The 24,771-nt window shown below is 48.7% G+C and overlaps 1 protein-coding gene across 1 annotated transcript in view; it reads right to left on the reverse strand.

Moving 5' to 3' along the window:
* RIMS4 (regulating synaptic membrane exocytosis 4) overlaps nucleotides 1–24,771 on the reverse strand; it is a 71,498-nt gene that overhangs the window by 12,575 nt on the left and 34,152 nt on the right. Inside the window, exon 2 of the mRNA XM_015099894.3 lies at nucleotides 11,372–11,510. Within this exon, the coding sequence (XP_014955380.2) occupies nucleotides 11,372–11,510 (139 nt within the window). The remainder of the gene's footprint in view (nucleotides 1–11,371; nucleotides 11,511–24,771) is intronic.

The raw sequence follows: 24,771 nt of genomic DNA on the forward strand, positions 1-24,771 counted from the left end.
CACATACTGTGCCAGGTTTCATAGCAGCCAGCCAAAGGGTCTTTTAGCAGGAAGGGGCGACTACCTCGGGACTTGACTGAGGGCACTGCACGCTTTGTTTCCTGCCCTAGAAGCAGCCGCCTACCCTGTCCCCAGCTTCCTTCCAAGGGAACCTTCTGGGCTGTCAGCCTTGAAGGAGCCAGAGGAGAACCCAAGGGGTATCTGGTTCCACCTTGAGGATATTCCCTTCTGCTTCTGAACCACTCTGCTTGCCTACCTTGGCTCCAGTTCTTCGGATACAATGACTCACTGTACCCAACTCTTCACACCCTAGACATACTCCCTGATGTTTGAACCACAGCTGTCTGCCTTTACACCTCATTGCTAATTCACAAATCCTCACAGTTGGCAAAGAATTCACTCTCCAGCTCTGCAAATAGTTACAGGAAAGTGTCCTCTGACCCAGCAGCTTCCCTATTTCACAGATTGGAAGACTGAGGCCCAGAGTGAGAAAGACAGCTGCCTGAGGGCTAGAAAACTGGCAGTGCCCGCTGCTACACCAGGCCCCTGCCCAATAATATTTGCGCCTTCACGTATAAAATTCCAAGCAAGCTGCAGGAACAAGTAAGAGAAGACCCCATGCACAAAGAACTTACCATTCTGCTGGGCAAACAAACGTGTTGCCCCCAAAGAAACAACTAAAGAGGACGACTGCCTTCTTACAAGACACAACCAGTCCCCTACCCGCCCACCTTGGGTTGTGAGAGCTCAGAGACCATCGGAAGAGAGGAATCGCTGCAGACTGCAGTGGCCCAGAATGGACCAGGAGAGAAGAATTTGACCAGGGGGCCAAAGGTTACACAGGGCCCAGTAACAAGGCGAGAGGAAAGGCGGTCACCTCCCACATACTATCTTCTCCCTACACTAAGCAGAGTCATCAGCAGGGAGTCCTGAGGTCCTCAGGATGGTGACGCCACAAGAGTGAAGGAGCCCATTAAGGAGCAGGAGAGAGTATTTCTCTCCTAAGAGGGTGATGGAGACAAGGCAGGGGCAAGACAGTCTAGTTCATGACCTTGGAGAAGGTCAATGTTGCGGGTTCAGGCAATGTCATAGAACACCAGAAAGGACAGACTTGGGAAAAAAAAAGAGGGAAACCAACTGTTGTAGGCCTTTGGATGTGGAGGAGAAAGGGACTGTATCTAGCCATGGATGGTTTATAATAGTGAAAATGGAAACTCTCTAAATATCTGAAAGCAGAGGAATCATAAACACGTATTGGATTATTTTAAAAAAGAGCAAAGGAGCTTGCCTAGATGCAATGACCAGAACACCTGTGTGGAATATTACATAAGCAAAAAATACATGTTCATATTAAGTCATAAGTCATTGACTGAAGAAACTGGTTTGACTTAAACTAAAGCAGTACCTGGTCCCCTGATCAGAGCTGATGGATCCAGGGTCAGACAGCTGATCCAAACCCAGTGAGACAAAGACTCTCTCTGGGAAACTGAGAGAATCCCAAAGCCCAACAGTCACAGGAACTGAGCCCTGTGAATGAATGGCCTGCCCTCTCAGAGCCCCAAGACTCTCACAGTGGGTGACGTGGCCTTTCTGCCACATCCGTTTCTTTTCCAGCTCAGTCTCCTGAAGGTCTGGAATCCATTGTTAGGAGGGTCTGGGCTCCTGAAGCCCAAGAAACGGCTGTGCCTCATGGGTTCTAAGGCACCAAAGGGGCCCAGCCTCCCAGGCAGAGCAAGGCCTTCTACAGCCTGAAATTGAAAGTTTCCTCCAACATCTTCACTGTCTGCTCCTCAGCGTCTGGTGGGATTGTGAGCAGACAATAGGGAACTGGCAGGCCTGGTAATTAGCGGTAATTGTTTATAATATCTGGGCGGCTGCCTGATTTCCCATCCCAGGGTGCCTCGCTGGCTGCCAAGGAACCAGACTGACGCCCCAGAAACCCTGAACGGGTTATCCCATCCTCCACAGGGCTGGAGGGAGGAAGAATCAAGTGGTGGTAGGTCCCTGCTGGCCAGAGGACCAACTGCGTCAGAGACCCTGCTCCAACTCGGGTTCTTCCCGGGAGGACAGAAGGCAGAAGACACAAAGTCAGGGCTGCTCTAACTCCTCGCTGGTCAAGTGCTTGCTTTGGGACCTCTGGCCAGCTGCTGGTGTCTCTGCCCTTCAATCTTATCTGCAAATGAACTCACACTGACCGTGGAGACTGTGTACAGCCATTCCTTCCTTTGCTGGCTGCCTGCACTACACCAGTTTTAAATGATTTGAAAATCTCTGCTCAGCGGCTCCATTCCCATTGGGAAAGAGCATGCTGAATTACTATTAAGGGCCACATACTTGCTACTACTGAGGCCAGGCCTTCCACAGTAGGAACTCAATACATGTTTTCTTATTTTTTTAATGTTTGGCTCTTCTGGGTCTTCGTTGCTGTGCATGGGCTTTTACTGCCAAACCCTTGTGTGTGCTAAGTCACTTCAGTCTGCCAGGCTCCTCTGTCTGTGGGATTCCCCAAGCAGGAATACTGGAGTGAGTTGCCATGCCCTGCTCCAGGGGATCTTCCCGACCCAGGGATCGAACCCACATCTCTTGGCCTGACCCGGAACTGGGAAAGCCTACTGGTTGAGACTGAACTGTGGTATCATATAGACCTTGGATTCCAATGCTGTGCAACCTGGGGTAAGTTGGGTAACCTCTCTGAGTTGCATGTATAAAATCACCCAGCTAAGCTGTTGGAGACAGTAAATAGGATACTGTAGGCAAGGTGCTTAACAAATGTACAGAGCATTGGCTGGATGAATAAAGGACTGGGACGCTGTGGCCAGCAGGTCTCTGCTGCCTAGCCTGGGACAGCCTCTTCTCCCTGCCTGTGGTGTTTTCATGGTACTTCTGATTTCAAACCTAGTAGGAAGTGCAGTACCTGGGTGCCTGAGAGGAAGCCCAGGTCATCTGGGCAGTGGGTAGGGGTAGGGGGTACACGGCGGCTACAGCAGCTGATTCTTCCAAGGGACGCATGCCATGCAGGCAGAGGCAGAGACCTGAAACAGGATTAAGACTCATGTTCTGCTGGCCTTTTATTTTGTGTTAATGGTGAAATGAGATTTCCTGCCTCTCAAATCCTGTTAGTTTGGTGTGTGGGGCTGAAACCCATTTGTCTTTTATTATTAACCTTTGAGCTCTGTTTGGCCCCTGGATTTTCTGTTTTCTCCACGGTTAAAGAAATAATTGGGTTATTTGGGGGTTTGACGTCTACTCTGTTTTCCAGATGGATCGCCCGTCTCAACTCATCGGAAATTAAAAGGTGGCCCAGCCCTCGTGGTGAGCATGGGTTATGTGGTCCTGAAAGGTTCATGGGCTCTCTATTTATCCATTCACTGCCTACCCCTACCTGTCCATCATCCATCCATCCCCCCCTCCCACAGCCTCACAGAGGGTGCAATACAGCCAGTTCTGTTGTAACTCGAAATGTCCATTCCTAAACACTACAGTGCAGGGCAAAGTCCTGAAGTCAAAATCTGAGAGTATGGGGGAAATATGGTCAGGGGTACAACACCCCAAAAGCTTATCAACAATAAAAGACATAATAAAAATGGTACCACAGTCTTACCCCTGTAAAATGGTTAAGAAATGCACCGACTGGGGGACAAGGGATACATGTGTACATTTACGGCTAAGTCCCTTTGCTGAAACTATCACAACAGTGTTAACTGGCTATGTTGTTGTTCAGTCACTAAGTCATGTCTGACTCTTTGCAACCCCATGGACTGCAGCATACCAGGCTCCTCTGTCCTCCACTATCTCCCAGGATTTACTCAAATTCATGTCCATTGAGTCGGTGATGGTATCTAGCCATCCAATATAAAAAAAGAAGTCTTTTAAAAATGAAATAAATGCGTAGATACTACAATAAATATGGTGCTCTACCTTGAAGACAGTTTGACATTTGCTTGTGGAAATGAGTGCCAGCAGATCTTCAGTGTGAGTTACTACAAAGTGGTGATGGAGGGCTCTCCAAACGGATGGGTGGGAACTTGTAATACCAGGTGTAGGGGGTGGGGGCTGAGGGAGTGGACAGATGCAAGGGGTGTGTTTTGTGCAGCCCTCTACGGATGTAGTTTCCTGAGTTCCCCTTGTGTTTCTCATGGATGAAATCACACCTGAGCAAAGGCGAAATTTATATTGTGCTCCAATTATTCCAGAATACTTGAATCGTGCTGGAACAGATTTGTGTTTTCAAAACAAGCATTGTAGCAGAACTGACTGTGTGCCAGGATATGCAGCATCAGCCAACCCTGACTCCAGCTTCTCAAGCTTTCAGGACATTCCCAAACCTGCCTCCTCCTCCCACCTGCCCTGGGCCACGAGAGTATAGTTCCTGGGCGTGAAGCCAAGGATTTGATTTATTTTTTATTGATCAAAAGCTTGCCATGAGCCAAGCGCTGATAGTACCAAGTTATCAATATTAACTCATTTAACCCTCATTTAACAACTTTGTGCAAGCTAGGTACTTACTATATGAATACCCACTTTCCAGAAGGGGAAATCAAAGCACAGAAATGTTAAGTAACCTGACCAAGATCACATGACTGGTAAGTGGCTGATCTGGGATCTGAACCTGGGAAACTGGTTCCAGCGTTCATCTCAACCAGCTACACTGTCTCCATGTCCCAGAGGGACCTCGGGCTTTCCCAGGGCAGAGCACGGAAACCTGCAGCCCACGCCCTGGGGTCAGGCAGGCCTGGATATGAGTCTTGACTTCCCCCACTCACTGGTCGTACAGACACAGCCTTCGCTGCTCAGACCCTGGGTTTCAGCGAAGCAGGAGTGAACAATGGTAGCACACCCTTGGTGCAACTGTAAGGACTACTTGAGATAAACGCCTTAGAACCGATTCCGGTGTAGTCAAGCAGTCAACCAACACCAGTGCCTATAAAACGGAAGCAAAAAAATCCCTATCTCCTAGCCGCTGGCCACATCCAGTGGTGGTTTGTCCTTCAGGCATGATGTCTGCGAAACAACAGAAGGGGCGAAGGGGAAGGAGGTTCTGACCATCCACCACCTCCCGGGCCTTCGGTGATGAGGCAAACAGCCTTGACGGAAAGCCTCCCTGAGGCCGGTTGCAGCGGCCCTGCTGTCAGCTCACTCTCTGCTCTCCAGAGCTGTGGGCACTGTGACCCGGTCACCCAGGGAGCTGTGTGCCGATGACCCAGATGCCACAGGACCACGAGGGGCAGAGGGAAGGAGGAGGAAGGGCTCCGGCAGCCAGTGTGGAGAGCTGCGTGTTTACAGGGTGGAGGTGCGATGCTGGAGGCTGTGGAGGGACGGGAAGGAGGCATGCGTGTGTGCGCATGCGTGAGTGCGTGCGTGCGTGTCTGCACTTCTGTACACAGTCCCAACCCATCACTCAGCCAGATTTGCAGCGCACCCCCTGCGGGCCAGGCCCCGGAGTGAACAGCACAAGACTCAAGTGTGTAGCAGGACAGACAGACACGTCTAACAAGTATGACAGAACTGCGGGGCGCTGCGGTGGGGGGAGACCCGGCTATGGAAGCTGCAGATGGAGGTAGAGGAGTGGCGGATTTCCCCTGCCCACTCCCAGGAAGGACACTGCCAATCAACCCCAACACTCCTGCCACGCCTGGACTGGACTTCAGAATCCTTCTTAACACAGCACTCCAGGGAGCCACGATCAATTAGCTAGTGTTGGCACACGAGATAAAGCTCATGTTCTTAGCTGAGATCTGGAAGAGGAATGAGTCAGGGGGCGAAGAGGGAAGAGGGGTAGGAAAGAGAGTGTCAGAGGAGGGAGCAATGTATGCAAAGACCAGGAGGTGAGACGGAGGGCAGGGCAAGAGGTTCAGTGACGGAGCTGGGGCACACAGCTTGGGAGGGAAAGGGGGAAAGCCGGCAAAACCCAGAGGAAATAAGTGCTGAGTGACAGACCATGCAGTTCAGGCCACAAAGGAGACTTGCAGGTATCCAGTCAAGGGTGATGAGTGGCCTCATGGCTGGGGGAAAGGGGAGATGGACGGAGTGATGAGTGGCCTCATGGCTGGGGGAAAGGGGAGATGGACGGAGTGATGAGTGGCCTCATGGCTGGGGGAAAGGGGGGATGGACGGAGTGATGAGTGGCCTCATGGCTGGGGGAAAGGGGAGATGGACGGAGTCAAAGACAATTAGGAGAGAAATGGTAGAGCCCAGTCAAGGGCTGGATATGGAGAGAGAGCAAGAGGCGTCTGGGAGAGCCTTCTGGTTTGGGCAGCTGGGAGATAGTGGTGCTGTGCATTCAGAAAAGGTACTAGACTCTGCTGCCATCCCCCACATCCCCTGACCCCCACCGTGTCAATGCTCACAGTCTTCTAACTGTGGGCACCTGCATCCCTCTAGCTACGTTTCTCTGGCACACAAGGGATTTCTCTGGTCTCCGGAGCCCTCATTTCCAGAGGAAGGGCAGGAGACTTAACCGTGAGCGGCCATCAACCAGTAACCAGTAAGAGTGGCAGTCTAAGTGCTCCAGCTCCCTGGCCTCCCAGGGAGTGACTCTCAGGCCCCTGTGTCAGGCTGGTTCTGAGACCCCATCAGGGTTAAGCTCTGGATACACACAGTGGCAGCTGGCTTCTCAACACACATGTTACTGGAGGCCTTATGTCTCTCTTATGGGTTCCTCCACCATATTTTCCAGAATCACCTTCCAAGTGAAATGCTTCCACTCAAATCCATGTCTTGCGTCTGGTTCTGGGAAATCCAAACTGAAGCAGATGGAAGTATCTCAGGATGGATGAGGGGTCTGGGGAGGTACTGTTCTCCTGGCCCTTTCTCAGGAGTATTGAATCCTTGCCCTTTATCTGGGGAGATGCTCAGAGAGGTAGGGAGTGGGAGCTTGGCTGGTTGCCCAACTCATAGCTGTTCCCTTCCATCCTTAACATGCAGAACCAACTTTTCCATCAGGCAGAAAGGGGCACTGGGAAGGAAAACCGTTCCCCAGTCCCCAAGGATAAACCAGGATTGGTCCACCACGCTGAAGTCTGCAGAGGGGAGAAGATGGAGAGACCACTGAGCCACCAAACCATGCTGGAAGCATCCACCTCTGGAAATCCTGATAGACACAGCCATTAAAGGAGGGAGGGAGTCGAGTAGAATGATTAAGGGCAGATTCCAAATGCTAGATTTGAATCCCTGAAGTCGATGTCACTCACTGGCTGTATGAAACTGTTAGTTGCTCAGTCATGTCTGAGTCTTTGCAACCCCACAGACTGTACTCCACCAGGCTCCTCCATCCATGGAATTCTCCAGGCAAGAATACTGGAGTGGGTTGCCATGCCCTCCTCCAGAGGATCTTTCTAACCCAGGGATCGAACCTGGGTCTCCTGCATTGTAGGCAGATTCTTTCCCGTCTGAGCCACCAGGGAAGCCACTCTGGCTATGTGACCTTGGGCAATTTAATTAACCTCTCTTAGCTTTCATTTCCTCATCTGTAACATGAGGATACTAACAGTTCCAGAGTTATCAGGTTACTGAGAGAATTAAATGAGTCAATAAATGTAAAAACAGTTAGCACAGTGTCTGCCCATAGCAAATGCTCTTCTAAAGTGTTTGCTCTAGAACATTATTACCCTTAAGCCAGAACTTCTCAACCTTAACCCATGAATCACCTGGGGATCTTGTTAGAAGCCTGAGATGATGCATTTCTTTTCCTTTCTTCTTTTTTTTTTTTTTTTGGATGTGCCACACAGTAAGCAGGATCTTAGGATCTAAGTTCCTGCACCAGGAATGGAACCCCTCCCCTCTGCAGTGGAACTGTGGAGTCTTAAGCACTGGACCGCCAGGAAAGTACCAAGAGATGCTATACTTCTAACAAGGTCCCAGGGGATGGTGCTGCTGCTGGGCTGAGAATCACACTTTGAGCAGCAAGGGCTCAACCCACTGTAACTGGTACTGTGTAACCTGGAGCCCAAGGATCATCACTGGCAGAATGGCCCAACCCAATGTGCACCCCTTCCCCAGCCCTGAGTCCTAGTGAGGACACAGCATTTCCAAAGTTCTCTGGGCCCGTCCTTTGCAGCTCTTGCCACACTACTAGTTGCATGGTCAGTGGAAGGCAGGGTCTCCGAGGTGCTCAGTCTGACTGTCCAGCGTACTGTAGGTGCTGAATGAACATCCGCATGGTAGCATCCCTGGGCCCACTTGCAGGAATACACATGCCCGGCAGCGCCAGGGGCTGCAGCCTGGTGGGGGCTGCACAGAGGCACTGGCTCTCTGCGAGCCTCAGCTGGGCTGGCAGAAGCCCAGGGGGAGGATGGTCACACGCCCTCCTGTTTCACAGCCTGGCATCTCGGTCCTGCTAGTGCCCAAAATACCTCCAAAACAAAGGGGAGGCCAACTACAGCTCAGTGTCCCCACCTGTCCCCCCGTCCCTTTGACCTCCCTTCCTCAGCCAGGTGCGTGTTGGGGGTGGGTAGCAGCACCTGGCTGGGCTCCACCAAGACCTTGTCCCTCTCAGGAGGGCAAGAATCTCCCCTCTGCTGGACAAAGGACCCTCAAACCCACCTGATCCTTCCTCAACTGTCTCAAGACACCCACCACAAACCTTTTAACAACCATAATAATCACCACAGGAGACTCCCCTGTGGTCCAGTGGCCAAGACTCTGTGCTCTCAATGCAGGGGGCCTAGGATCCATCCCTGGTCAGGGAACTGAAACCCACATGCCACAACTAAAGATCCCACATGCCTCAGCTAAGACCTGGCACAGCCAAATAAATAATTTTTTAAAAATCATAATCATCACCGCCAACATTTATTCCATGCTTACCTTGCGCTAAGCACATTCTAGACACAATTATAACAAGGAGCAAAATGCCCAAATAACAGTGGCTGAATCGACAAACATCGGTAATAGCTATAATAATAAAAATGCTTGCAATGTGCCAGCCACTGGCACATTGTGTCTAAGTGCTTTGACATATGTTAGTTCATTGTCTCCCCACAACAGCTCTATTAATGGTCTGTACTATTCTGGACCTCTTTCTATAGATGAAGAAACTGGGCTCAGAGAGGTAAAGTAACATCCCCCAAAGTCACAGCTCCAAAGAAGCAGAAATGAGGCCCAATCAGTACTGTCTGACTCCAGAATCCTGACTCTGGACATGTTTGTAATATAATCTGACTTTCTGGCCCCTTAAAGCACACGACAGCAAATGACAAGAGCCACGTCCCAAGCACCTGTCATGTGCAGGCATCATCTTTCTTCCTCACGATGCCCTCCTATGCTGCTCCCCGGGGACAAGTCCTGTGGCCTCTCTGAGCCTTCAGTTCCTCTTCTGGAAAATGGGAATGTAGGTTTGACCCCCTGCTGCTGTTCACTGCACCATGATACCACCTCCTCGACCTGTTCCTCTGACCTGCCCATGAGGCCAACAGACAAGATATGTATCAGCCTCCCTAAAGCTTAAAGAGGGCAAGGGACATGGCCAAGGCCACTCGGGGTCAGTGGCCAGGCAGGGACCAGGACCCAACTCTCCCGATCCCCTGAAACTCAGCAGGGACCCACTGCTAGCCTGATGCCTAGACTATCTCCCTCCAAGTTTCACTGTCTTGCCGAGCTTCTTAGGTTAAAGCAAACATTTGTTCCCTTCGTCCTCCTCTTCTCCCTCTCCCTTTCGCGTGTCCTCCTCCTCTTCTCGCCCTCCGGAAAGTCTCCCTAGGAGGTGGGCGGACCAGCAGCATCTGCCAAGGCAAGGCCATTCAGAGAGACCGGAGATGCCCAGTTTAGGAGGGGCTGGGGGCGGGAAGGCTTTCAGGCGGCAGAGCCCCCAGCTGCAAGGCAGGGCCAGAAACTGGAGGAGGTCTGCCCTTGGATGAGCCACCCAGCCAGGACCATCCAGTGGAACTTTTTGCGCTGATGGAAATGTCCAACACCTGCACAGTCTGATACGGTGGGCGCTGAACACAGGCTGCCACTGAGCACTTGAAATATGGCAAGAGCGACAGAGGAACAGAATATGTCATCTTCATTCACTTACATTTAAATAGCCACATGCGCCTGGGGTCTACCATACTGGACTCTTCTAAGCCCCAGTCTTCTCGTGTGCTTGACAAGGGTCACGATAGCCCTGTCCTCCCTGGCTGAGGATGGCTGAGATAATGAAGCAATGGGGTGCCATGACACAAGCCCTGCTAAGAGTCTGGATGCCTGGGTTCCAGACCTATGAACGTGCTGTGTGATCCAGGCCAAGCCCCTCAGCCTCTCTGAGTGCCCTGGTCACCTGTACAATGAAGAAGTCACTGTGGGTCACAGCTTCTTTGCCAGGGGGGCTTAGGGGAGTCTGGGAGCCCCCTACAGTTACATGAAATATGTCTGTGTGACCACGCATGTGAGAATGAGTGTGAGGTGTGAGTGTGTTAGGGTACACACTTTATCTGCATATTTATCAGGGGAAAGCAGGCCCCAAACTTTCCCCAAATTCTCAAAGTGCAAGCGCAGTCTCAGTAGCTTCGGTCGTCTCTGATTCTTTGCGACCCCGTAGACTGTAGCCCACCAGGTGCTCTGTCCATGGAACTTTCCAGGCAAGAATACTAGAGTGGGCAGCCACTGCCTTCTCCAGGGGATCTTCCCCACCCAGGGATTCAACCCGGGTCTCCTGCACTGCAGGCAGATCCTTTACGGCCTGAGCCACCAGGGAAGCCCGACCCTGAGAGCCCCAGTCTAGATCGATCTCATCCCAGGGAGTCTTTTAAAAATGGAACTTCCAGGCGCCACCCTCATGGATTCCGATTCAGCAGCTTGGATTCAGGGTCCCGAGATCGGTATTTGTAACAAGTTCCCAGCAATTCTGATGTACAGCCGAGGGAGAGAAACACAGGCGAGGAGCCAGCTGGACCTAATGTTCTATGACTTGATGCGTGTGAAACTCCTTATCAGGCAGTAGTACATATTTTTTAAAACCAATTGGGATTTAAGGAAACTAAGAATGTTAAAGAGGAAATAACCACCATCCCAACAAAACCCCTCTTGATCCCCTTTCTTCATTAACCTCTGCTGTGGCAGCCATTGTGCCAGGCGTTTTATAAATATTAACCCATTTAATCCTCCTACCACCCCCTATGAGGTTGGTACTACTGTCTCCATTTCACAGATGAGGAAACCGAGGCACAGAGAGGTGACTTGCCCAGGATCACACCGTCAGTGAGCAGTGGAGCTGGGATTGAGACCTAGAGAGCTGGGTACCAGATTCATGCCTCACTCACACCTCCTCGGAGAATCCTTGGCTTTCATCACCTCCCTTCCAAGGCCAAGGATGACCCAGGCCTCCTAGAGGGCACTGCTCCGTTCCTCCCGCCCACCCCACACCAGAGATGACCGCGGGCCCCACACTCACTTGCCCTCGGAGCCGTAGCTGTTCATGCTGTCCTCGATGGACTCGTGGCTGGCCTGGCGCAGGGTCCGGCTGGGCATCTCCACTGCCAGGCCGGTCTCCGTGCTTCTCTGGATGGCCCCCTTCAACCTCCGGCTGTCCCCTTCCGGGCAGAGTGGTCGAGAGAGATGGGGAGAGAGACACGGGATGGGGAGGAACAGAAAGACCAGGCCTCTGGTTAGTCTTTCAGAGGCTGGTGGCTGCCCAGCATTGGTTTTCACGCCCCACCTGGTTCATCAACCTCCTCCAACCACCAGCCTCACCTGCACGCATTCTCCCAGGGGCAGCCTGCCCTTTATACTCACCCATCAAACAGCATTACATGAGTTCTCCTAACTGGCAGATTCATTTACATGTATTTTTTTTTAATTGAAGTATAGTCGATTTACAACATTGTGTTAGTTTAAGGTGTACAGCAACGTGATTCAGTTTTTTTTTTCAAATTAAATTCCATTATAGGTTATTACAAGATATTGAGTATAATCCCCTGTGAAGAAGTGAAGTGAAGTGAAAGTCGCTCAGTCATGTCTGATTCTTTGCAACCCCATGAACTGCATCCTGCCAGGCTCCTCTGTCCAGGGAATTCTCCAGGCAATTCTACTGGAGTGGGTAGCTGTTCCCTTCTCCAGGGGATCTTCCCAACCCAGGGAGCGAATCCAGGTCTCCCGCATTGCAGGCAGATTCTTTACTGTCTGAGCCACCAGGGAAGCCCAAGAATACTGGAGTGGGTAGCCTATCCCTTCTCCAGGAGATCTTCCCGATCCAGGAACTGAACCCAGGTCTCCTGCATTGTAGACAGATTCTTTACCAGCTGAACTACCAGGGAAGCCCTATAATTAATTCCCTGTGTTATACAGTAAATCTTTGTTGCTTATCTATTTTATGTACAGTAGCTTGAATCTGTTAATCCCATACTCCCAATCTCTCCCTCTCTCCCCTTTAGTAACCACAAGTTTTTTTCTATGTTTATGAATCTGTTTCTGCTTTGTATATAGATTCATTTGTCTTGTTTCTAGATTCCACATATACGGGCTATCATATAGTATTTGTCTTTCTCTGTCTGACTTACTTCACTAAGTATAATATTCTCTAGGTTCAACCAACATGTACTGTTTATTGAATTCATTTCTGCCCTGCAATCTTCTCCAAACCATTTCCCTCCTCCTCTTTAGCTACCATTTACTGAGCACCTCCGATGTATCATATTCTCTGTCAAGTGCTTTTCGTGGATTTAAACCAGAATTTCTCTACCTCAGCACAACTGGCAAGGGGATGCATTATTGCATAGCCGTCAGGCGCTGTCGCGTGTGCTGTGGGAGGTCTAACCAGTCTCCCTGGCCTCTACCCACTAGATGCTAGTCCTCCTTCCAGGTCAGTCATGTCAGTCAAAAATGTCTCCAGACACTGCCAAACATCCCCTGGAGTGGGGACAAAGATCACCCTTGATTGAGGATCACCCATCTAGACCATTGGCTCTGAAACCACACCGCCCCAGGTTTAAGTGCTGGATCTCCTTCTCACAGACTGTGAGACTTTGGGCAAATTACTAACCTCCCTGGGCCTCCACTTTCTTAGCTGTAAAATGGGAGAACAACATGGTCCTCTGCCCTGCTTTTCCATTTTTCGGCTGCACCACATGGCATGTAGGATCCTAGTTCCCCAACCAGGGATTGAACCCATGCCCCCTGCAAGGGAAATATGACCACTGGCCAGCCAAGGAAGGCTGATGCTCTTACCTTCTGTTCCCTGCCTCTAACCACCCTCTCCCCGATCCGGCAGCTCACACCTTCATTTCCACTGCGATCAAACACCATCCGATCCCAGCTCTCCTTGAGCCCCTCCTGGCCTGGCTTCTCTCTGCCCAGTGCTGTCGTGGTTTTCTTCCTGACGCTCACTACCCGTGATGTGTTCTTCACCATCAGTTTACTGACTAGCCTCCTCCACACAGAAGGTAAACCCCATGAGGACAGTGAATTTCATTGTGTCAAATGTTGAAGCCCCAGGGCCAAGAACAGTCTACCCATTGAAAAGTGAAAGTCACTCAGTTGTGTCCTACTCTTTGTGACTCCATGGACTGTACAGTCCACAGAATTCTCCAGGGCAGAATACTGGAGGAGGTAGCCTTTCCTTTCTCCAGGGGAATCTTCCCAACCCAGGGAGTGAACCCAGGTCTCCTGCATTGCAGGTGGATTCTTTACCAGCTGAGCCACCAGGTAAGCCCAAGAAAACTGGAAAGAGTAGCCTATCCCTTCTCCAGTGGATCTTCCCAACCCAGGAATCAAACCAGGGTCTCCAACATTGCAGGCGGATTCTTTACCAACTGAGCTATCAAGGAAGCCCCTAGCTTTTGGAAGTGCTCAAGTAGTAACTGCTGGGTGAACAGGTGTCCGCACTGAGGGTGGGGTTAATCCTCAGTCACTCAGGAAGCAGCTGCTCCTGCCTGCTCCATTCTTAGCACCGAGGACATGGGGTTAAGGGGGCTGGTCCATGCCCGAGGGCCAGAAGGTGGAAGTGGAGGCATGGGGGGTGAGGATTTGACCCCAAGGGGTCACTTTGCTTCCATGCTCCACAGCCTGGTGATCAAGGCAAACTTTATGTCTCCCATCACCCTGGAGGGGTGTGGGTTCTAGGAGTGGAGGCGGATCTTTAGTGGGACCTTCCCTGCCTCCCCAGTCTGGGATGAGCTGACAGACCTCAGGGCCTTCAGCAGTGCTCACAAATGGACCCACCCAAACCCCATCATCCTGCTGAGTAAAAGGATGGGGAGCTGGGTCTGTGTGTGGGGAGAGAGGGTAACGCTGGGGCACCTCCTGCTGGACTTCTCCCCATATCCCTCCTCCCAACTCAACGATGGTGCCCCCTTCCTCCCTGACCTGCAGACAGACACATGCGTGCACACAGAGACACAGATGCTCTCCTACACACATGTTCCTCTCCTACACACATCTGCGTAATTCAGGCACACAGATGCCCACGTACTCAGAAAATTACACACACACAGAGGGATATGCCTGCAAAATGCAGTCTGTTACCCTACGTCTAAGTGTCCACATCTGTGTGCTGCCATGGGTCTCAGCCCTAGAGCAGGGCATGGCAATCCACCTCAGCTTTCTCGCCTGGAGAATCCCATGCACCTGAGGAGCCCAGGTGACTATGGTCTGTAGGGCTGCGAAGAGTCGGACACGACTGAAGCGACTGAGCACGCACGCACCCCTGGGTCTCTGCACACCTGCCATTCTACTTCTGAGGCTAAATGGGCAGGTGTCTGGGCGTGTGCCAGTCACACACAGACGCGTCACCATAAGACGCGTACACCAACCCACTCAAGAAAGCACACAGAGAAACTGACACAGCGTGTGCATGTGTGTGTCTCTGTGTGTGTGCACGTGTCCCCTGGTGTCTCCTGACCATGTGGGAGAAGGCGTGTCTCCCTGCGTGCTTCCGGTCATCCCGCCCCTTCTTCTTTCCCTTGTTTGCATCTGAAGTCCCTCTCCCAATAGTTCTCTGTTTCTCTGTGTACAGCAGTGTCAAGGGCACAGAACGATTCAGAAACACACACGTATTCACACAGACTCACAGGCACAGAGAAACATCCCCCCACTCACTCACACACACACACACACGCGCATGTATACACACGCGTGCGCATGTACACATACACACACACACACACACACACAGAGACACAAGCACAGTCATGTCCAAGGACAACACTCTCCCTACACCGGGGATACACCTACACACAAATTTCATCTCTGGATCCTTTGGGGGGAAACTTGACCAAGACACCTGGCTAAGCTGTTATCCTAAGGAAGTTAAGGTTCAAACACTGTTGCACAGGTGGGTTCCAGAATCACAATGGAAACACCATTCCCTCCAAGGAAACTGGTGATTAAAAAGAGCAGCTGCACAAAGATGAAGGCATGGAAGTTCCGAGGGGCTGGTTAACGGGGTCAAAGGAGAGGTTCTGTCGTCCATGGTTATCATAAGGCTCCACTGGAGAGACCCGGAGTTTGAGTCCTCTACACTTCGGGTTTCGACTGTGAGGCTGCCCCAAGCTGGCCACTGTGATGTACAAGTAAATGGAGTGTGGATGACCTATTTTTGGCGACCCACTCCCGCCTGCTGTACCCTGTGGGTTTTAAGTCCCTCCTCTCCCAACTTGTGCAGAGTGTGTTTGCGTGCTTGTGTGTGTGTAGCTGGGGGTGGGGGAAGGCAGCAGGCAGAGGGTGTGCGTGGACAGCCAGAGTCCCAGCAAACCACAGCAGCAACTTCGGGTACCAACACTGCTACATGCTAAACCCATGCCTGAGGAGGACGGAAGAGGGGACAAGAATGAAGGGGCTCCTGCCTCCCTGGAACTCACAGCTCAGAGGCCGAGGTGGACACTAAACACAGGATCACACTGATTAATCACAAGTATGTAAAGGGTTCTGAGGAGCAAGAAAAAGATGTAATGATAGCACTCACCAGGGGAGGGTAATAGGAGGGAGACTAATGCAGGCAACATCGTTCGAATGACAGTCACTGCAGATCCACCCCTTGGCCTCCATGATGGGGGATTCTAGTGGACCCCTCCTGTGCCTGAGCATTGCCAGCACCCTATACACGAGACCCTGGCTACCCAGTCCTTAGGTTTTCTTTCTCTCTAGAGTCTTTCCCTTGCTGATTTCATTCCCCGCCCCCATGAGGACCACGCTAAGCAAAGGAATCCTATGCCTCAATCTGCAGCCCTTAACTCTGTCAAGAGCAATACTCTGGGGCTTCCGTGGTGGCTCAGTGGTAAAGAATCCGACTGCCAGTGCAGGAGACCTGGGTTTGATCCCTGTTCTGGGAAGACCCCACACGCAACCACAACTACTGAGCCTGTGCTCTAGAGCTCAGGAGCTATAACTAAGGAAACCCACACGCCCCAGAGCCCATGCTCTGCAACAAGAGAAGCCACCGTGGGACTCCTCTGGTGGTCCAGTGATTAAGACTCCAGGCTTCCAATGCAGGGGGGCACAGGTTCGATCCCTGGTGCAGAACTAAGGTCCCACAAACCGCGCCACATGTTCCCCCCAAAAAAAGAGAATGAGAAGCTCAGACACCATAACTAGAGAGTAGCCCCTGCTTACTGAAACCAGAGAAAAGCCCTCGCAGCAACAAAGACCCAGCACAGCCATAAATAAATAAATAGAATTATGGAGAAGGCAATAGCACCCCACTCCAGTACTCTTGCCTGGGAAATCCCATGGATGGAGGAGCCTGGTAGGCTACAGTCCATGGGGTCGCGAAGAGTTGGACACGAATGAGCAACTTCACTTTCACTTTTCACTTTCCTGCACTGGCGAAGGAAATGGCAACCCACTCTGGTGTTCTTGCCTGGAGAATCCCGGGAACGGGGAAGCCTGGTGGGCTGCTGTCTATGGGGTCGCACAGAGTCGGACACGACTGACATGACTTAGTAGTTAGTAGTAGTATAAATCAAAAGAAAGCAATTCTTCCAACTGCATTTTGGACATCACTACCTGGATGATGAACTGGCTTCCTGAATGCAACTTGTCCCACCCCGCTTCCCCCAAACAATTCCTTTTGACCTCTGTTCCCAGTTTTCCCAGCCACCCAGACCCAGAACCCCCAAGGACCTCTCTGACCTTTCCCCCTTTCTCATTAGATGCCAGGTTGTATCAAATCTTTGCCCTTAATATCTCTTAGCTCTCTCCTTTTCTGTCCATTTTCACTGCCAACCACCCTAATTATCCCAAGTCTAAATTATTTTAACAACCTCCTAACTAGTCTCCCTGCTTCCAACCCACCCACTCAGCAAGTCATTAACAGATTAACAATCTTAAAATACCACTTCAGACCAAAAAATTCCCTTCCTAGTAATTCATAAATTCACAAACAGACAAGAACACCAAGCTATGCAAGAAGAGGCTTCCCCACAGTATCATTTACACCAATGGAATGCTGGAATTAAAGGTCTGTCAATGGGAATGGCTTTACTAAATGACACATCCCCACAATAAAACACTGCAAACATTAGAAAGTCATCAAGACCTACATCTTCAGTGACATAGAAAGACTGCCTCAGCATACTGTGGAGTTAAAAAAGCACGCTGCAGGATGGTATGTAAAACAGAAGACCATTTTTGTAAAGCTATAGATAGTGTAGCTTTATCTTTCTCTTTATGCATAGACACAGAAAAACCTGGGAGGATATGACCCAAACTGTTAATGGGGAATAACGGTAGGAAAGAAGATCGCTAGAGGGTGTGTGAGAAGCTTGTTTTTCTGGTAACTTTTTTAAAATTAATCCATCTTTGGCTGCATTGGGTCTTCGTTGCTGCGTTTTCTCTAATCGCCAAGAGCAATGGCTACCCTCTGGTTGCAGGGCACAGGTTTCTCACTGCGGAAGCTTCTCTTGTGGAATACGGGCTCCAGGGCACTCGGGCTTTAGTAGGCTTGGCTGTTCCATAGCATGTGGAATCTCCCTAGACCGGGGATCGAACCACGTCCCCTGCACTGGCAGGCAGATTCTTAGTCACTGAACCACCAGGGAAGTCCTTTTGTAACTTTTCCATCTAAGTATACGATACATACGAAAATGTGAACAAACCTTTAGTGTAGAGCTTGATGGGTTTTCACAAAATAAACATCCGTGTATCCAGCAGCCAGATGAAGAAACAGTATTGCCAGGATCCCTGAAGTCCACAGTGCCCAGTCTTCCAGGCTATATTACTCCAAGAAGGCAGCCTGATCTCACACATCAGATATCAGTTTTGCCTGTTTTTAAACTTTATACACAGAGCATGGTCTGTGGGGGGGGCGGGGCTGGCTTCTGCTCAACATTACGTTGGCTACATGAGATACACCCACATTGTTGTATGTAGCTGTAGACTGTTCATCGTCACTATTATACAGTCTTTCACCGTATGAATATTCTGGAGCACAACCTGCTTATCCATTGTTCTGTTGATAGGCATTTCATTTTTTTTTCCCCCAGGCTGGGGCTATTAGAAATAATCCTGCTGTGATTACTTTAGCACATGGCCTTTGCTGAATATTTGTACCTGTGTATCTTGGAAATATACCTAAGGGTGGAACTGCTGGGTCATAGGGCAAGCATCTCTTCAGCTTTAGCAGATGCTGCCAAATGATTTTTCCAAAAGAGCTGTACCAATTTACACTCCAATCAGCCCAGTAGGGATATTTTATTTCTCTTTTGCAGGCTGTGGTATCGTCTCAAGGTTTTATAGTTAAATGTATGAATTCTAGAATGGAAATGAAGGTAAAATATAAATTTATAAATAAATCATAACCTCATGCCATGATCCTATTTAAAACCTTACAATGGCTCCCCACTGCCCCTGGGGCCACCCCCTTCACACCCTGGTGTTCATGACTCACCATTACCTGATTCCCCCCAGCTGCTCCTGGTTTCCTCTCCATCTCTGCACTCCAACCCAGCTGAGCAGCTCTTTGCTTCAGGTACATCCTCCATAGCTTCCTCATCCCCATTCTCTCTCCTTTACTTTCCTGCTGTCCTCACCTTCCCTATCAAAATTCTAACCATACTCCAGAGTTAAGCTTTAAATAATAGTTTATCAGGAACTCACCAAACCCATAGGGCTGTCATGAGGATAAAATATAATAAGGTAATGTAATAATATAATGACATTTAATCCTCTGACATCCTAGGTGGGCTGTGGCACACAGTAAGCACTCAACAAGATGACTATTATTAACATTAGTATTACCAAAAAACTATTAGTGTCACTACTGTGCCAGATGCTATGCCTACTGTTTTACATAGGCATCTTCTCATTTTAATTCTCACAATAAGTTGTGAGATAACTATTATCCCATTTTATAGGATAAGAAAATAAGGATAAATAAGGTTAAGTAACCATTCCAAGGACACACACAGCTACTAAGGGCAGAACTGGAATTCAAGTCATGTCTTTCTGACTCATGTTTTTAATGAACCACTAAACTCACTATGCTCTATCACAGAATTCAAATGCCATCTCTTCCACAAACCCTTCTCTGATCAAACTCTCTGAGTCCCAGGGGGCGCTTTGTCTTCACTTTTATTGGGTATCTATTCCACTGCACCTTGAAATGCAGTCCTTGGTCAACCTACTTGATATTCTGTCTGCTGTGTAAGCTCATTCCGCCTTCATTTCCCTTCAGAACCGTGGACAGCACCCAGCATTGCCCATCCCACTAACAGTGTGTTTAATTGAATTGCTTTTATTTTTAGAACATCCTCAAGAAAAGTGTAAATCCTCCAGTAAAGAAAACAAGTGCGTCTCATTCAGTTGTCCATATTGAGTATGAATGTGTTATTGTACCTCCTCTCAAAAGCAAGTATCTGTGAAGAAACAGGATAAATGATAATAAGTTACTGACATTATTTTTAGCACTTACTCTTTACCAGACACTATTTTTTATAGATAGATAGATATACATACATGCATGGTATTTACATATGTTGTGCTATTCGCTTAGTCGTGTCTGACTCTTTGCGATCCCATGGACTATAGCCTGCCAGGCTCCTTTGTCCTTGGGGATTCTCCAGGCAAGAATACTGGAGTGGGTTGCCATGCCCTCCTCCAGGGGATCCTCCCAACCCAGGGATGGAACCCAGGTCTCCCGCGTTGCAGGCAGATTCTTTACCGACTGAACCACCAGGGAAGCCCTTATATGTTAAATTAATATAAATTATAATACACAAATTGTGCGTGTGTGTGTATGCCAAGTCGCTTGATTCATGCCTGAGTTTTTGTGACCCCATGGACCGTAGACTGCCAGGCTCCTCTGTTCATGGAAGTCTCCAGGCAAGAACACTGGAGTTTGTTGCCATATCCTCCTCCAGGGGATCTCCCTGGCCCAGAGATTGAACCTGTATCTCTTATGTCCCCTACATTGGCAGGCAGGATCTTTACCACTAGCACCACCTGGAAAGCCCAATATACAAATTATATATTCATAAATATATATTTTATATACTTACATATGTTCTTATATGTGTATGTACATGTAAAATTTAGCCATAACTCTGAGAGTCAAGTATCATTATCCTAATTTTACAAAAAAGGAGCCAAGCTCAAAGCAGTTCAGCAATTGGCCCAAGGTTACAGCAGACAAGACAAAGCTAGGTTTTAAATCCAGGTTATCTGTAAGATCATATATTCTTAAGCACTTAAGACTGCAGTGATGTGGAAATGGGAGGGAGAGGAGGGAAAGAACACAGCCATTCTCCACTTTGACATTTTATCCAAGATGGATCTTTACAGCTTTGTTTTCGAGATGAGAAGCCCAAAGCTGAGGACGGTTGTATGACTTGCTGCAGGTCCCCAGGCTCTAAAACCCCTAACCATGCCCCTGTCCACAGTAATCCCATGTCTGTGACTGGTCCTGCCTCAGTCCATATGATAGCCTGTGAAGTCCTCCATACATAGAGCTCTGGGTCAGAAGGTTACTTCAAGCTAGGATAATCCCCTGTGGCTCACTGCTCTCCCTTCCCACAGCTCCTGCCTTTCCTGTCCCTTTGAGATAAATACCCTAGAGGTTCCATGGTCAGCCTCTTCCTGGCCTAGCTATTCCCAATGACTTCAAGTCTCACGTCTCCCCCCTGCCCAGGTCCTAAAACTCATCCGAAAACCAAGGACTGAGCTGATAGACAGGAACTCAGGCCTCCACAGCCCTGATGCTGCTTCTGGCTGTGTCTCCAAGGACAGGTCAAGGAAGCACAAACCCTCAGTAAGAACCCTTTCCCTTTCCCCTCTTCTCTCCAGAACTGGCAACATCTGCCTTCCCTTAAAATCAGAGAAAATTTCTTTTGGGTGGAACTTAGTGGTCATCCACAGCAATGCCTTCCTCGTGCAGAAGGGCTACTGAAGCCCAGGAAGGACATGGGGCAGTGGCCATGCTGGCTTTAGGATTCAGGTCTCAGGTGGCACTAGCTGTAAGAGATGTGGGTTCGATCCCTGGCTGGGGAAGGTCCCCTGGAGGAGGGCATGGCAACCCACTCCAGTATTCTTGCCTAGAGAATCCCATGGACAGAGGAGCCTGGTGGGCTATGGTCCACAGGGTCACAAAGAGTCGGACATGACTGAAGTGACTTAGCATGCACGGACTCCTAATTACCAGCCTCTCAGCTCCTTATCACAGTAAACAGCCATTCACGACTATTTCTGAAGCATTTTCAAGGGGCAGCAAAGGAAAGTGGTTAAAAGCATGGACAATGGATGGAACTTTCCGGGTGGTCCAGTAGTTAAGACCGTGCTTCCACTGCTGTGGGCCCAGGTTCAGTCTCTGGTTGGGAACTGAGATCCTACATGCCACACAGTACAGCAAAAAATAAATAAATAAATAAAGCATGGACAATGGAGCCTGATGGCTTGGGTTGTACAGCTGGTCTCAGTCACATTATTAGTAGTGTAATCTTGGGCAAATTATTTAACCTGTATCTCAGTTTTCTCCTCTTAAAAAAATGAAGAATATAATACTATGTGCCTCATAGGATGTCTATAAGGATTAAATTAGTATTTTTTCTCTTAGGTACTTAGAATAAGGCCTGGCACGTAGTATGCACTATTTAGTATATGACACACAAATATGTATCAATCAATTAACTAAACTGTCTAAAAAAAGCAAGAGAGTTCCAGAAAAATATCTACTTTTGTTTTATTGACTACGCCAAAGCCTTTGACTGTGTGGATCACAACAAACTGTGGGAAATTCTGAAAGAGATGGGAATACCAGACCACCTGACCTGCCTCCTGAGAAATCTGTATGCAGGTCAGGAAGCAACAGTTAAAACTAGACAAAAAACAATGGACTGGTTCCAAAATGGGAAAGGAGTACGTCAAGGCTGTATATTGTCACCCTGCCTGCTTAACTTATATGCAGAGTACATCATGAGAAACGCTAGGCTGGAAGAAGCACAAACTGGAATCAAGATCGCTGGGAGAAATATCAACAACCTCAGATATGCAGATGACACCACCCTTATGGCAGAAAGTGAAGAGGAACTAAAGAGCCTCTCAATGAAAGTGAAAGAGGAGAGTGAAAAAGTTGGCTTAAAACACAACATTCAAAAAACGAAGATCGTGGCATCTGGTCCCATCACTTCATGGCAAATAGATGGGAAACAATGGAAACAATGAGAGACTTTATTTTCTTGAGCTCCAAAATCACTGCAAATGGTGACTGCAGCCATGAAATTAAAAAACACCCGCTCCTTAGAAGAAAAGCTATGACCAACCTAGACAGCATATTAAAAAGCAGAGACATTACTTTGCCAACAAAGGTCCATATAGTCAAGGCTATGGTTTTTCCAGTAGTCATATATGGATGTGAGAGTTGGACTGTGAAGAAAGCTGAGTGCCAAAGAATTGATGCTTTTGAACTGTGGTGTTGGAGAAGACTCTTGAGAGTCCTGTAGACTATAAGGAGATCAAACCAGTCCATCCTAAAGGAAATCAGTCCTGAATATTCATTGGAAGGACTGATGCTGAAGCTGAAGCTCCAGTACTCTCGCTACCTGATGCAAAGAACTGACTCCTTAGATAAGACCTTGATGCTGGGAAAGATTGAAGGCAGGAGGAGAAAGGGACAACAGAGGATGAGATGGTTGAATGGCATCACTGACTTGATGGACATGGGTTTGAGTAAATTCCAGGAGTTAATGATGAACAGGGAAGCCTGGTGTGCTGCAGTCACACAGAGTCACAAAGAGTCAGACACGACTGAACGACTGAACTGAACTGAAACTGCCTCCATGCCTCCTTTTGGGGGATACAAATTTGAGTCTGCTCTGCATCACCAAGGTCACAGCTCACATCCCCACTTACTCTGGTCTGGATGACTGCCAGAGTCAATTAACTCAGAGACTCCCAAGCACCTGCTTAGAGGCCAGTGTGAATATGTTGGGAACTTGGTTAAAACAGATTCCTTGGTCTTCTCTCCTGGAGATTCTGGTTCAGTAGGCCTAGGGTGGGAACCACGAATCTGCAGTTTTGGGGAAATCTCTGGATAACTCAAATGCTTGGTCAGGAGATCACCATTACTCTAACTGGTGTCGCCAGCTGAGAAATGTCCTCTTCTGTCAGTTCTCCACTCTGTGGCCTGCATGAACTTTCTAAAACTCAGTCCTGAATATGCCATCTCTTCCATTTAAAATCTCCAATGATACTCCACTGCTTGCAGAATACATCCCAATAGCATTAACACACACTGCCTTTCTGACCTGCTCCCAAACTACATTTCTGGTCTTTTCCCCTCCCTTTCCCCAGTGGGCTCTGCATTCCATTCACACTGAATAATTCAGGTAACTCCAAATAGTCCACATGACCAACTACCCCCAAATATCTTACCTATCATCTCACATAGGAAATTCTCAGCATTTTCCTCTCTGGAGAAAGATGCTTTTAAAAACAACTGTTTGTTGATGTATAATATGCAGAATGTACAATTACACAGTGTACAACTCTAAGCATACAGCTTGATGAACATTACAAAGTACACTCATTTATAGAACCAGCACTGAGACCAAGAAACAGGATTATCGATGTTCCAGGAACACCTCATGAGTAGCAGTCACTTCCCCTCCAAGAGTAGCATTATCCTGGCTTCTAACAGCCCAAATTGGCTTCACCTGTCTTGTACTTCCATATACACAGAATCACCTAGTATATACTCTTCAGTGTCCGACTTCTTCCACTTAACATTACATTTGTGAGATTCATCCACGCTGATTGCTTCATTGCAGTTCATTTATTCTGATGGCTTCATTGTCTAACATTGTATGAATATATCTAAATTATTTTTATTCTTTCTACTGTCGATGAGCATTTGGGTAGCTTCCAGTTTGGAGATATTACAAATAGCTCTGCCAGATACAATCTTGTGCATGTCTTTTGGTGACCATCTGTGTACACTTCTTCTGGCACATTCCTAGGAATGAAATTACTGGGTCATAGGGTATGCGTTTGACATGCTCTTTAAATGGGTTAAGCATGATGTGGACTGGAAAGCTTAACACGTTAGATTATCCTTCGGCAAGAAGCAATACTCTGAAGAAATGAGGTACAGGGCTAGAATATTTTGGGAGCAATACTGAGAAAACTGTTGACTAACTGTCTGACTTACATACATACTCCTCAAATGTAGTATTTGTTAAATGAATGTACAGAGGGCAAAGAGCACCAGGACAAGAGAAGGAGAAGTGGAAAAGGCCTGAGACACAGTAGGCTTTCAAAAAGTGCTGGGGATTATAATTAACCTCTTCAAGGGTCAGGAGTCAATGGCCCACTGATACTATGCATGCATGCTCAGTTGTATCCCACTCTTTTGTGACCCCATGGACTGTA

This window comes from Ovis aries, chromosome 13, assembly GCF_016772045.2.
Source record: "Ovis aries strain OAR_USU_Benz2616 breed Rambouillet chromosome 13, ARS-UI_Ramb_v3.0, whole genome shotgun sequence".
Classification (NCBI taxonomy): Eukaryota; Metazoa; Chordata; class Mammalia; order Artiodactyla; family Bovidae; genus Ovis; species Ovis aries.